Source organism: Cetorhinus maximus, chromosome 11 (assembly GCF_964194155.1).
Source record: "Cetorhinus maximus chromosome 11, sCetMax3.hap1.1, whole genome shotgun sequence".
NCBI classification, from domain to species: Eukaryota; Metazoa; Chordata; class Chondrichthyes; order Lamniformes; family Cetorhinidae; genus Cetorhinus; species Cetorhinus maximus.
The window spans coordinates 45,373,782-45,387,351 of NC_135889.1; the positions used below are offsets into that span (position 1 = coordinate 45,373,782).

Genomic DNA, 13,570 nt, shown 5'->3' on the forward strand with positions numbered 1-13,570 from the left:
TTTGTTTATTAATTGCTGGACAAAAAACCCCCCACTGTTTTCAGAGGCGGAGGCCTTGGTGATTTTCTGGAAACCACCTGACCGAGATGAGTTTCTGTCTTAGACTTGTTTTTTGGATTCAGTTTGGGAAGAAACCAAAAACGCAAAGGTGCCCTACTCGGTCTCCCCCTGCCTCGACTGAAATACCGTGTAGTTATCAGTATCCAACTAGGAATTCTCATCTCAGTATAATTTATGCACATTTGTAAAACTTGAGAAGCCTGGGTGAGAGAGAGAGAGATCCCAAGGACACTGACCCATTCTGTTCTCCTCCACACTAAAGCTCCTTTGGAAAGAACTTCTGTGATCAGCAATTCGTCCTTGCATGCAGGAACACCAGATTGACAGCATCAAAACTCTTCAAACTTTATTCTTTTTCATAAAGTTTTGCCATTGTGAAAAAGGTGTTTTTTTTCCCCATAAATGCCAATCTCTGCAGAAACCCTAGTTGTTTTTACCATTGTGTCTTTGTGTGTTGGGATTTAAAGGGGTATATAGTTACACTTCTGGATTACAAATTGTATGTTAACCAGTTTTTGCAACTTGCTTTTTAAAAAGAAGTTTCAATTCGTAATACATCAATCATTCTGATTTTATAGAAAGAAGCCTGGTTAAAATAACTTTTATTATGGGTCTTACAAGAGCGAATGTAAACAACTGGCCATTTTGGTGAGTGAATAAAACTTTTATACTTATGGTGCGACCCATGGAGTAGTGGGCACTACTCCCGTCCTGATCATAACAGTGGTGGTGAGCCACCTTCTTGAACTGCTGCAGTCCATGTGGTGTAGGAAGACCCACTGTGCTGTTTAGGAGGGAGTTCCATGATTTTGTCCCAGTGACAGTGAAGGAACAGTGATATAGTTCTAAGTCAGGATAGTGTGTAGCTTGGAGGGGAATTTGCAGGTGGTGCTGTTCCCATGTGTCTGTTGCTCTTGTCCTTATAGGTGGTAGAGGTCATGGGTTTGGAAGGTGCTGTTGAGGGAGCCTTGGTGAATTGTTTCAATGCATCTTGCAGATGGTACACTGCTGTCACTGTGTGTTGGAGGTGGAGGGAGTGGATGTTGGAGGCGATGGATGGGTTGCCAATCAAGTGGGTTGCTTTGTCCTGGACGGTGTCAAGCTTCTTGAGTGTTGTGGGAGCTGCACTCATCCAGGCAAGTGGAGAGTATTCCAACACACTCCTTATGCCTTGTAGATGGTGAACAGGCCTCGGGGAGTCAGGAGGTGAGTTACACTCTGCAGAATTCTCAGCCTCTGACCTGCTCTTGTAGCCACAGTATTTATATGGCTGGTCCAGTTCAGTTTCTGGTTAATAGTAACCCCCCAAAGTGTTGACAGTGGCGGAATCAGCAATGGTAAAGTCATTGAATGTCAAGGAGAGATGGTTAGTTTATCTCTTGTTGGATATGTTCATTGCCTGGCACTTCTGAGGAGTGAATGTTGCTTGCCACTTATCAACCCGAGCTTGAATGATGTCCAAGTCTTGCTGCCTTTGGGCATGGACTGCTTCAGTGTCTGAGGAGTTGCAAATCGTGCTGAACATCATCCTCACTTCTGACCTTATGATGGACAGAAGGTCGCTAATGAAGCAGCTGAAAATGGTTGGGCCTAGGATACTACTCTGAGGAACCCTGCAGTGATGTCCTGGAACTGAGATGATTGACCTCCAACAACCACAACCATCTTCTTTTGTGCTAGGTATGACTCCAACCAGTGGAGAATTTTCCCCCCGATTCCCATTGACTCCAGTTTTGCTAGGGCTCCTTGATGCCGCACTCGGTCAAATGCAGCCTTGATATCAAGGTCAGTCACTTTCACCTCACCTCTGTAACTCAAATCTTGTGTCCATATTTGAACTAAGGCTATAATGAGGTCAGGTGCTGAGTGGACCTGGAGGAACCCAAACTGAACATCAGTGAACAGGTTGTTTCTGAGTAAGTGCTACTTGATAGCACTGTCGATGACCCCTTCCATCACTTTGCTGAAGATCGAGGGTAGACTGATGGGGCGGTAATTGGTCAGGCTGGTTTGTCCTGCTTTTTGTGGACAGGGTATAGTTTGGCAAAGTATCGGGTGGATTACATTTCAGTACCTGTTTTACAGTTACCTTATAATCACCACATACTCTTACATAATCTGACTATGGGAGTGGTCTAGTTAAACTGCTCTGCCTTATCAATAGTCTTAGTTTCAAATCTTTTCAGCTCTTGCTCTATCTTTGCTCTGGAAGCAACGTGCAATGAACTGGTCTTGCATTCCTCTGAACTTATACATTAGCCTTGTACCCTTGAGTCAGTTTGCCCGTTTCACTGAACACTTTAGAGTACTTGTCGACAACATTGTCTTGTGATGTGAATTTCACTCCAACTTGACAAGATCGCTCCAATTTAATTTGTGTTGCTAACCTGTTTCTACCTAACCAGGTTGGCTTTTCACCTTTCACAACAATGAGCATTTTCCATATTGCTCATTTTATGTGACCAGAACCGACAAGCTTCCAATTATGGGAATTTTCTCTCTTCCATAAATGTGTAACTCTACTCGTGATTTTTCCAGGTGATGTTGACTCAACTTTTCATGATACAGTGACTCAGGAATAAAGCTAACTGATGCTCGTGTTGACCTCCATCTTGTACTAATGAAACAATGATGCCCTGCGAATTTCCACTGGACATCCTTGTGCATCTGATTGTATGGCTTTCAAACGACCGTTCGTCAACCCGCTGCTGTTCAACAAACATATGTAACAACTGACGTTTCCTCCTGCCAGCATTTTTACCATTGACCTTTTGGTGACATGTCTTGGAAAGATGACCCTTCTCTTGCAGCTGTAGCATTCTGCCTTGACAGGTGGACAGTTCTGTGCCCAATGCTGGCCTAAGCACCTGTAATGGGGTTTCGTGGTACCACTGCTAAAACCCTGATGGCCTCTTCCCGTTATCTTACTAGTAACATCCACATGACTACCACCAGCTATCATTGTTGGGGGCTTCTGCTTCCTCATTTGCATCTTATTTACTTCAGTAGGTGGCTGACGGCTGTTAATTCAAACTACTCTCGAGTCACATTCAGCCACGTCCATGGACAATGCTGTCTGACAAACTGTTCAAAAGTCAAATTTGGCAATGCCATCAACCTACTGTGAATGCGCTCACTTTTTAAGCTGCAAATCTGTCACACAATACTCTCTCTTGAAATTCTGCAAAATTACAATGAATTGACTCCCCAAGCAGTCCATGTCCAAATGCAGAAAGACCTGGATATGGACAATATCCATGCTTGGGCTGACAAGTGGCCAGTAACATTCGTGCCACACAAGTGTCAAGCAATGACCATCGCCAACAAGAGAGAATCCAACCATCACCCTTTAATGTTCAATGGCATTACCATCACCGAACCCCCCACTATCAACATCTTGGGGGCTTACCATTGACCAGAAACTGAACTGGACTAGCCATATAAATACTGTGGCTACAAGAGCAGGTCAGAGGCTGAGAATTCTGCAGAGCGTAACTCACCTCCTGACTCCCCAAAGCCTGTTCACCATCTACAAGGCATAAGTCAGGAGTGTGATGGAATACTCTCTACTTGCCTGGATGAGTGCAGCTCCCACAACACTCAAGAAGCTTGACACCATCCAGGGCAAAGCAGCCCGCTTGATTAGAACCACTTCCGCAAACACTCAATCCCTCCACCAATGACGCATAGTAGCAGCAGTGCATCTACAAGATGCACTGCAGGAATTTACCAAGGGTCCTTAGACAGCACCTTCCAAACCCACAACCACTACCATCTAGAATGACAAGGGCAGCAGATAGATGGGAACACCACCTCCTGGAGGTTCCCCTCCAAGTCACTCATCATCCTGACTTGGAAATATATTGCCGTTCCTTCCCTGTCACTGGGTCAAAATCCTGGAACTCCCTTTCTAACAGCACTGTGGGTGTCTCTACACCACATGGACTGCAGCAGTTCAAGAAGGCAGCTCACCACTCCTTCTCAAGGGCAACTAGGGATGGGCAATAAATGTTGGCCTAGCCAGCGAAGCCCACCGTGATAACTGATACCTTGTTCTAAAACAATAGCTTTCTGCAGTCTCCAAAGGCTTGAGATTGTAGTGCTTCTCAAATCGTAATGTCCTTCAGCAGTGTGTCCTTTGGCTTCACTGGGGTGAGCAAATTCTTGAAATTCTCATTAACTTTCACGTCTTCATCAAAAATATCACCCTTTTCCTTTCCCACACTGCCTGGTTGACAGCTGGATTATCAGGATCTTCGAGGATATTGTTAGCAGTGTAAAACATCCCTAGCCGCTCCTCAAATGCGCCAAAAAGCTCTTGGTCACAGCCATACTGCCCCAGTCACCTGATAATTCCAATAGGCACATCCATCTTGGAAGGTCAGTCCACCCACATGTACAATCCAATTTTTAGTCCATATTTTAAGCCTTTTCTCAAACAAAGAACACACAATCCATTGGTTGGTTAGCTGGGAACTCCTCCAATCCAAAGTTTTTCAGCTAGGGAATCTGTATTCCCATCCTTGTCACCAAACTGTCAGATCTTTCCTGTCAAACATGGACATTGTTTTATTCTTATACAGCTGAATAGTCACAAGATGGCGCTATTACACCCTTGCCTGAGTAGGTATGCAATTTTTGCAAAGGAGTGTGATCCACGTCTAGAGCTGTGATCAAGAATGGGCTGGGTACCTTGCATTTTCCAGCCACTTTAACTGATAACACTTAATTGGAGACTGAATCTAGGGTCATCCTTATCCCTATGGCTCAGTACCATATCTTGTAATTTATTGCCAACATTGTTGGATAAAAATCCTGGAACTCCTCACCGAAAAAAAGTATGGAAGTACCTTACTTGGTATGCAACAGTTCAAGAAAACACTTCACCACCACCTTCTCAAAGTATTATGGATGGGCAATAAATGCTGGCCTATCCAGAAACACCCATTTTCCAGGATAAAGATAAATGAAGATGCACATTGAGCCACTGAGAGCTCACTGAACGCTTTTCTAATCTAAAACTATTACTTTCCATAAGAAATATTAAAAAATATATGCTTCATTATAAATGGTGTCATTCAATAGAGTCTGGTTACCCCTCATATTTGTACTCCTATGTAACTGTTCAAAGTCTTTCAGTAGCTAGTCACATGCAGGGAAAATAACTGCCAACATTACGTAATTATCATAATTATCATGAGGTACAGTACAAAAAAAGCTGCATAACTGTATTTACTAAGTGTTTCTGTGCAGCAAAAATCCAACATTCTTAGTACCTTGCATTTTATGGCCTTTTTATGACCAAACTTTTTCCTTAATTGTTCATACAACTGGACTCCATTTAATGGTAGCTTATCAGATTTGAGCAGAGGGATTGCTTCACTCAACATTCTCCACCATTGAGCCTTCTGAAATGTCTGAAGGAGGTTTTCCAGTTCTATAGAGATTACATAATAGCTGTAAAAATAACATTGAAACAAGACATTTTAAACATGGATTAACATACAATTCAGTATAAACCTTCAAACATTCTAAGGATCAAAGTAAAAACAAAAAGATCTCTGATGGTCTAGCAGGCAGAAGTATTGCAGTGTACGACTAAACTATTTAGATCAGGAAATCCCATGCTCAGTCTTTGGCCGGTGCTGAGCCACCTAGTCTGAGATTTTACCAGCCCTCTGGAGACAGGCTGGGAGGCGGGAGGGTTTGTATGCACACAGATGCATCAGGAGGGAAGTCCAACGTGGGTATTATACATGATATTTCAGAACAACAGTGGCTTGACTGCCCGCTGACTGGCAATTGCAGCCTAAACAAAGTGAGTGGGATTGGGAGAGGCAGCTGGTTCACAGAATCACAGAATTGTTACGGCGCCAAAGGAGGCCATTTGACCCATCATATCTGCAGCGGCTCTCCAAGTGAGCATTATGACTTAGTGCAATTCTCCTGCCTTTTCCCTGTACCCTTGCACATTGTTTCTATTCAAATAATCATCCAATACCCTCTTGAATGCCTCGATCAAAGCTGGCTCCATCAGGCAGTGCATTCCAGACTCGAACCACTCGCTGTGTGAAAAAGTTTTTTTCTCACATCACACTTGCTAATTTTGCAAATCATTTCAAATCCATGCCCTCTTGTTCTCGATCCTTTTACGAGTGGGAACAGTTTCTCCCTATCTACTCTATCCAGCCCCCTTATGATTTTGAACACGTCTAACAAATCTCCTTTTAGCCTTCGCCTCACCAGCAGAACAGTCCCAACCTCTCCAATCTAAGTTCATATCTGAAGTTTCTCATCCCTGGAACCATTCTTGTAAACCTCTTCTGCACTCTTTCCAGTGTGATCACATCCTTCCTATAGTGTAGCGTCCAGAACTGTAAACAATACTCCAGCCGAGGTCTAACTAGTCTCTTATATAAATTCAGCATAACCTCCTTACTCTTGTACTCTAGGCCCCTATTAATAAAGCCCAGGACACTATATGCTTTATTAACTGCTGTCTCCACCTGTCCTGCCACCTTCAATGACTTATGCACATATACATGCAGGTCCCTCTGCTCCTGCACCCCCTTAAGAATTGTACCCCTTATTTTACATTGTCTGTCCATGTTTTCCTAACAAAATGCATCACGTCACACTTCCCTGCATTGGACTTCATCTGCCACCTATGTGCCCACTCCACCAACTTGTCTATGTCCTTTTGAAGTTCTATACTGTCCTCCTCACAATTTATAACGCTTCCAAGTTTTGTATCATCCGCAAACTTTGAAATTGTCCCCTGCACACCAAGATTTAGATCATTAATATGTATCAGGAAAAGCAAGAGTCCCAATACCGATCCTTGGGGAACTCCACTACAAACCTTCCTCCAGCCTGAAAAATATCCACTGACCATTACTCTCTATTTCCTATTATTCAGCCAATTTTGTATCCATGTTGCTACAGTCCCTTTTATTCCACAAGCTATAATTTTCCTTACAAGTCTGTTGTGTGGCACTGTATCGAATGCCTTTTGAAGTCCATGTACACAACATGAACATTTTTACCCTCATCAACCCTCTCTGTTACCTCTGCAAAAATCTCCAGCAAGTTATTTAAACACAATTCCCCTTTAGAAATTCATGCTGGCTCTTCCTACCCACATTTTTCCATGTGACTACTAATTCTATTCTGACCATTTGTTTCTAGAAGCCTCCCTACCACTGAAGTTAAATTGACTGGTCTGTAATTGCTGGGCTTATCCTTACAACCTTTTTTGAACAAGGGTGTAATGTTTGCAATTCTCCACTTCTCTGGCACCTCCACTGAGTCTATGGAAAACTGAAAAATAATGGCCAGTGCCCCTGCAATTTCCACCCCCACTTCCTTCAATATTGTTAAGATCCCCAGTTGAGGTTACCACTGGACAAGCCTGCTCCCAGGATGCAACACAGCTCGATAGACCCTAACTTTTATTTTGTTTGTTTAGATACATGGAGAGTAGCTACTGATCAGAGTCACAGGAGTCAGCAGATGAACTTTTAACAAAAGAATAAAACATTTATTAAACAAGAAAAGATGAACTATATTACATTATTCCTTCACCCACAACAATATCTTTACAAATACATACAGATTTGTAAGGGTAACACAAATTATAAAAGCTATCTTATACTCTATTGTCCACAGTAAGTACACAGTCCATGTAAACCAATAACGATCTGTGGTCAGACACACCACACTCTGAAATCAAGCAACCAATGTCACCTCAACCAGATGCTATGGATCTCTCCTCAACTCCCCCCAGACACTTGTCACACCGTGAGCCAACCGGTCTCACTGAACTCCGTCTTTCACATGAGGGTTTCCAATATCCACTCTCCAAGAACTTGCTTTGGAATCTTCTCCCAAACCTTTTCTCTCAGACGCCTTCCTTCATTGTTTTATCCCCACCTTTCATCATATTTTCGATCCTTTTTTCCACCACTGTCCCCTCCCCCCACCACACTTGTAGATGTTGTTCTTTTCAGACTGCTTACCCTTGTCCTGCTATTATCACATTCTGCTTTCTTACCTTAATGCCACCATCAGCACCTCCTTTAGCCTGTACCACTACCATTAACACCCCCTTTGTCCTTTTGTATATGACATCTTTGTCAATCTCTCCTTTGCCCTCTATCACTGGCCTTCTTTTCAGCTTCACCTGCTCCACCCCCATTAAACGGTATAAATTTCATCACATTTTTACTTCTCTTTAGCTCTGAAGAAGAGTCATACGGACTCAAAACATTAACTCTGTTTTTCTCTCCACAGATGCTGTTAGAATTTGCTGAGCTTTTCCAGCATTTTCTGTTTTTGTTTCAGATTTCCATCTTCGACAGTACTTTGCTTTTACCTTTCTGTCAGATGTCTTCTGCATGAGTTCACCTCCAGGGTTTCGAACTCGCCTTCTGATGATCCTCTTTCCAGGATCACCACATGCATTCAAGCTGTCTTCCATGCACTCTCTCTCACCAACTCAGCTGTCCACAATGCCGCTGCTTCACGTGCCCATAGCAAAGAGTTACAGACCTTCAGTTGCCTCTTTGGGCCTTCTTGCCTCTTGTAAGCTGTTCTCGCTTTAAATCTGTTCTCTGCAGTTTTTGTCTCTTTAAATCTGAAGTTTGGAGCCTTTCTCTCTGCCCCTCACTCTTAGCTTCATTAACAGGACTTTTTCCAAGTTCCTGTCCTTCCTTTGACTAGGTGGTCTGCTTGGGACTTCCTCCTGTTCCATTCCCCTGGATTTTGGGGTCTTTCCTTTAGTTTGGGACTGGCTATCTGTCCCCTTTGGCTTCCTAGCACCAACTGAACTCAAACAGTTTCCAAAATCAAACTATTGTTTCTCTTCCTCTTGTGTGTGTGTGTGTGCAGGAAGAACCTGCCTCTCTGGGCCCCTGTTGCTAGGTAACAGCGTGGTTTTTTCCTACTCTTGTTTGCTTAACTTAGCTTACAGTCATAAAACTCTCATTAGAAATGCAGGCACCTTTAAACGTGAAGCTAAAACTCAATTTAACCTTCATTAACACACAAATACAGAAATACAAATCAAACTTAAACATTAAAGCTAAAACTCATTCCTAACACTCAAAAAATACAAATATAACTTACTTAAACTACTGGTATTTCCTAACACCTTCCCCTTTGGAGGAAAGAAAGCTTCACAGTGAAGGTTTATTTGCAATGGCCTTACACTCGTCTCACACAAACTTAACATCATAAACTTTTAAGAATAGCTTATTACATACCATACAAATAAATTTTCCATTTTGTTTCACAACTACCCATCATATTACACAATTACAAAAACGTACTTAAACAAAGTCAATAAATGTAACAACAGTAGGATTTGTACATCATAGTATTATCATAAGTCAACTTTTATGTTTCTTTTTCCTCTTATTCCTAGTCTTTAACTCAGCAAAGAATGTTTCTTTTAAGTCTACAGCCCAATCATCCTTTTCACTCGCTGTAGGCGTAATTCCATCCTCAAGCTCATTTTCTGAACTCAAATGTGATGAATTCTCATTTCGACTTAGCAAAGTCAAAATGGCATTTTCGTTCATTAACATCTCATTTCTTCTCTGGTCAACATCTCTTTTTGCCATTTCAAGGGTGTTATTGAGATGCTTCTTATGTTCATACAAAAGAGTTTTGTATTCCTGCTTGGTTTGATCTTTAAACTTTTAATGAGATTGTTGTTTCTCCAGATCCCATTTCTAACAGGTCTTTTCCACTTCTTTTTGAGCAGCGGCAATTATATTCTCCCTGTGGAGTTTTATACTTTGTCCCAACCCTTTAATTCTTCTACATAATCCATGAACTATATCACTTGCCTGAATTCCAACGGCTGTATTTTGTATCTTAGCACGAGCAAGTGCTTGTAAATATGTCTGTCTGATCATTGACATTTCCAAACCATTTTGCGCTTTCAGTCCTTTTTGTTGGCAATTCATGATTTCCAATTCTGCAGGCACTTTAGTTGTTTTCATATCATCCATTACTGAAATTGATACACCAGTAATTTTACTTGGATCAGTTCTTTGCTCAACTGGACTGTAACTTAGCAAAGAGTTTTTATTCACATGAACAACTTTGGAACCATGACAGCTCATACCACACATCTTCTCCTTCATCTTCTCCAGTTTGCACTGAAGTTCAAGAATCTCATTGCTCTTTCCACGGTGAAATTCTAACAGTTCGTTAGTTTTGGTTTTTAATTCTGCATTCAACCAATTATTCTGATTTACCAACAGTTCCTTTTCCTGTTCAAGGCATTCACAATGATATTTCATAGCAACTTTTGATGCTTGAAGTTCATCAAGTTTTAACTGAAGATTGACCTTTGTTAAATTTGCTTCTACAAGTTTATCATTTAGACATTTCAAGTCCTCAGTCAAGTGTTCTATTTTCTGTGACTGCTTCTCAATTGATCTAATCAATTCTGTCCTTTCATTAGCAAATTCCTCTTTCATATGTGAAAGTTGATGTTTTAAGTTAATCAGGTTTCCCTTCAATTGCTTGTTATCTGCAAAAGGTGTTTCATTTTTGGCCACAGTAGTTTTCTGAAGTGTATTAAGATCAACATGATCAACCTTTTGCTGCAATACAGTCATTGCCACCTTACTGTCTCCACTAGCCAAATCATTACCCAGTATAAAATCCACCCTTTCAATAGGTGATTGAGGAATAATTCTCACAGTAACAATTCCATTTACAAAGTCACTTTGTAAGTTGACTTCACACAAAAGTAACAGGTTCATAAATTCCATTAATACCTCTTAATACTTTTTCCTTCATAAAGCTACCCAGAACACAAATTGTATCATCAACCACCATCAATGATTGATTTACCCCTGTATCTCTCAAAATTTTAATCTGTTTATACTTATTTTATTAGAGGTGTAAGGGAGCATTTCTCCTTTTGACACAAAACATCTGGAGCCTCTAACAGCCTGACTTCCTTCAGCAGTAATCAAAAAAGAATTCTTTGGACCATCCCGAACCATACCCCCCTTTCCTGTATGTTCTGAGGGAACATGTTTCACCTGCACCACTTCTACAGTTTTAACAACCATTTCCTTTTCTGATGCAATCTTTCCTGAGGATTCCTTTGGCAATTCTACTACTGCGATAGGTCTACCATTTAAACTTCAGCAAATATACCCTAATATGTCCCACCTTGTTACAGGCAAAACATTAAGGCTTTCAAATGTCACTTCCACCCTCTTGTCTGGTCTGAGGAGAAATCTCCTGAGAATTCCCAATTGTCCCTTCTCTTCCCTGGCTACTTGCCTTCCTTCACCTTCCCATCTTCTCTCCTCGCGTTAAAAAGGGTTTAGGTTTATGGACCAGTTTATAATTGTCAGCCATCTCTGCTGCCTGTCTAGCTGTCTTAACCTTCTGGTCTTCAACATGGGTTCTAACTACAAGAGGAAGTGAATCTTTAAATTCTTCCAAGAGAATTATTTCCCCAAGAGCTTCATAACGTCATCTCTATCTTTAATGCCTTTATCCAATGGTCGAAATTACTTTGCTTTACCCTTTCAAATGCAATGTAGGTCTGCCCAGGCTGTTCCCTTACATTCCAAAATTTCTGCCTGTATGCGTCAGGGACTAACGCGTATGCACTCAGAATAGCCTTTTTTACTGCACCATAATCCACCGATACCTCTTCTGAAAGTGAAGCATAAACCTCATGAGCTCTACCTACCAACTTAGACTGTAACAGTAATGCCCAGATATCTTTTGGCCACTTTATTTGCTTAGCCATCTTTGCAAACAAAATAAAGAATGCCTCTACATCCATTTCCTCAAACATTAGGAGAGCTTGCACAAACTTAAACATCTCACCACTGGGTTTTAGTTGAAGGTTTTTTTCATCATCAGAACTTTCCTCAGCATCTGAGGTCTCTTTTTTAACTTCTGGCCTTCTAAGCTGGTATTCCCTTTCTCGTTCCATCTCTCTTGCCTGAAATTCAAGTTCCAGTTTCCTAATTCTCTTTCTCTTTCCTTTTCTTTTTCCTTTGCCTCTAGACTTTTCAATTCCAGTTCTCTTTCTTTTTCCTTTGCCTCTAGTCTTTTCATCTAATTATCTTTCTTTATCTTTTTCTGCCCTTTCTTTTTCCTCCAATTCAAGTTTCTTCATTTGTAACTGAAGTCTCATTACCTCCAGCTGTGACTCACTGCCTGGAAAATGTGGTCTCTATTATCCCTTCCAGTTTTAAATGCTGTGCTATTATCTCAACTATGTCTGCTATCCTCGTCCCTTCGGGTAATTCTAACTCCAGATTGTCTATTAGCTTACTCTTCGTTAATTTCTGTAAATCAGCCAGGGTTAAGCTTTCTATCTGTAAAAAAGCTTTAGCAACTTCCAAAGCCATTTTGAATTCTAACCCGTATAATACCTCACAGTGACTCCAATTCTAATGTCCAATACCTCTTTACCTCCATGTACTTGTTTTATAAAGAGTCACAGATCCCACCAATGTTCAAGGATTTCCAATCCCACTTCATAATGATAATCCTGAACCAATTATTATTCCCAATCCAACCATCTGCTGTCCTCATTTCAAATCCTGCAAGACCCGCACTTTGTTATGATCCCCAGCTGAGGTTACCACTGGACAAGCCTGCTTCCAGGGTTCAACTCAGCTCAATAGATCCTAACTTTTATCTTGTTTGTTTAGATACGTGGGGAGTAGCTACTGAAGAGTCACAGGAGTCAGTAGGGCCAGAATATAATGCTCGACCCGACCGAGCATAAAATGACGTGCGATGACGCGGCGAGCGTCACAACATCATTGCGCACTCATGCAGTATTTCGGTCAGCGTGCGCGCGCCGGAGTTGGCAGCGTGCCCGCCGGCAATTAAAAGGCCTATTAAGGCCGTTAAGGTTATAATTGAAAGAAATTTTTCGCTGCCCGTCCAAACTTATGGTTGGCTGGCAGGCAAAAAGGCCAAGCGACCTTTGCATTTTTAGGAAACCTCATCCATGGGCAGGATGAAGTTCCAACAGCAACTAAAAATAACATAAAATTTTTATATTTCATTAATAACATGTTCCTGCTTATGTGACAGATGAGGAGACATGTTTTGTAACATTTTAACACCTTTTTTTAAATGTTTTACACTCTTCATCTCCCTGGAGCAGCTCTGTGCCTCAGGGAACTTTTCCAGCATGCACCTATGTGCATACGCAAACTTGTGCTCTCGCCCTCCCTCTGCAGCTCCCCCCCCACTACTACATAGGCAACGCTGAGTGCTGTGGTGCACGTTTCACGCTGGGCGGGCCTCAATTAGCCCACCAGCGTGAAATCGCGGATCGGCCCCAATCACGGGCTGCAGTTGGCTTCCTGACCGCACATGCCCACCCCCGCCGAGCCGGTCCAACGTGGGAAAAATCCTCCCCAGGTGAACTTTTAACAAAAGAATAAAACATTTATTAAACGAGATGAACATTACAATACTCCTTCACCCACAACAATACCTTTAC

The 13,570-nt window shown here is 41.8% G+C and overlaps 1 protein-coding gene across 1 annotated transcript in view; it reads right to left on the minus strand.

The window, feature by feature from the left end:
- ankar (ankyrin and armadillo repeat containing) overlaps positions 1-13,570 on the minus strand; it is a 295,797-nt gene that overhangs the window by 186,229 nt on the left and 95,998 nt on the right. Inside the window, exon 5 of the mRNA XM_078551294.1 lies at positions 5,337-5,517. Within this exon, the coding sequence (XP_078407420.1) occupies positions 5,337-5,517 (181 nt within the window). The remainder of the gene's footprint in view (positions 1-5,336; positions 5,518-13,570) is intronic.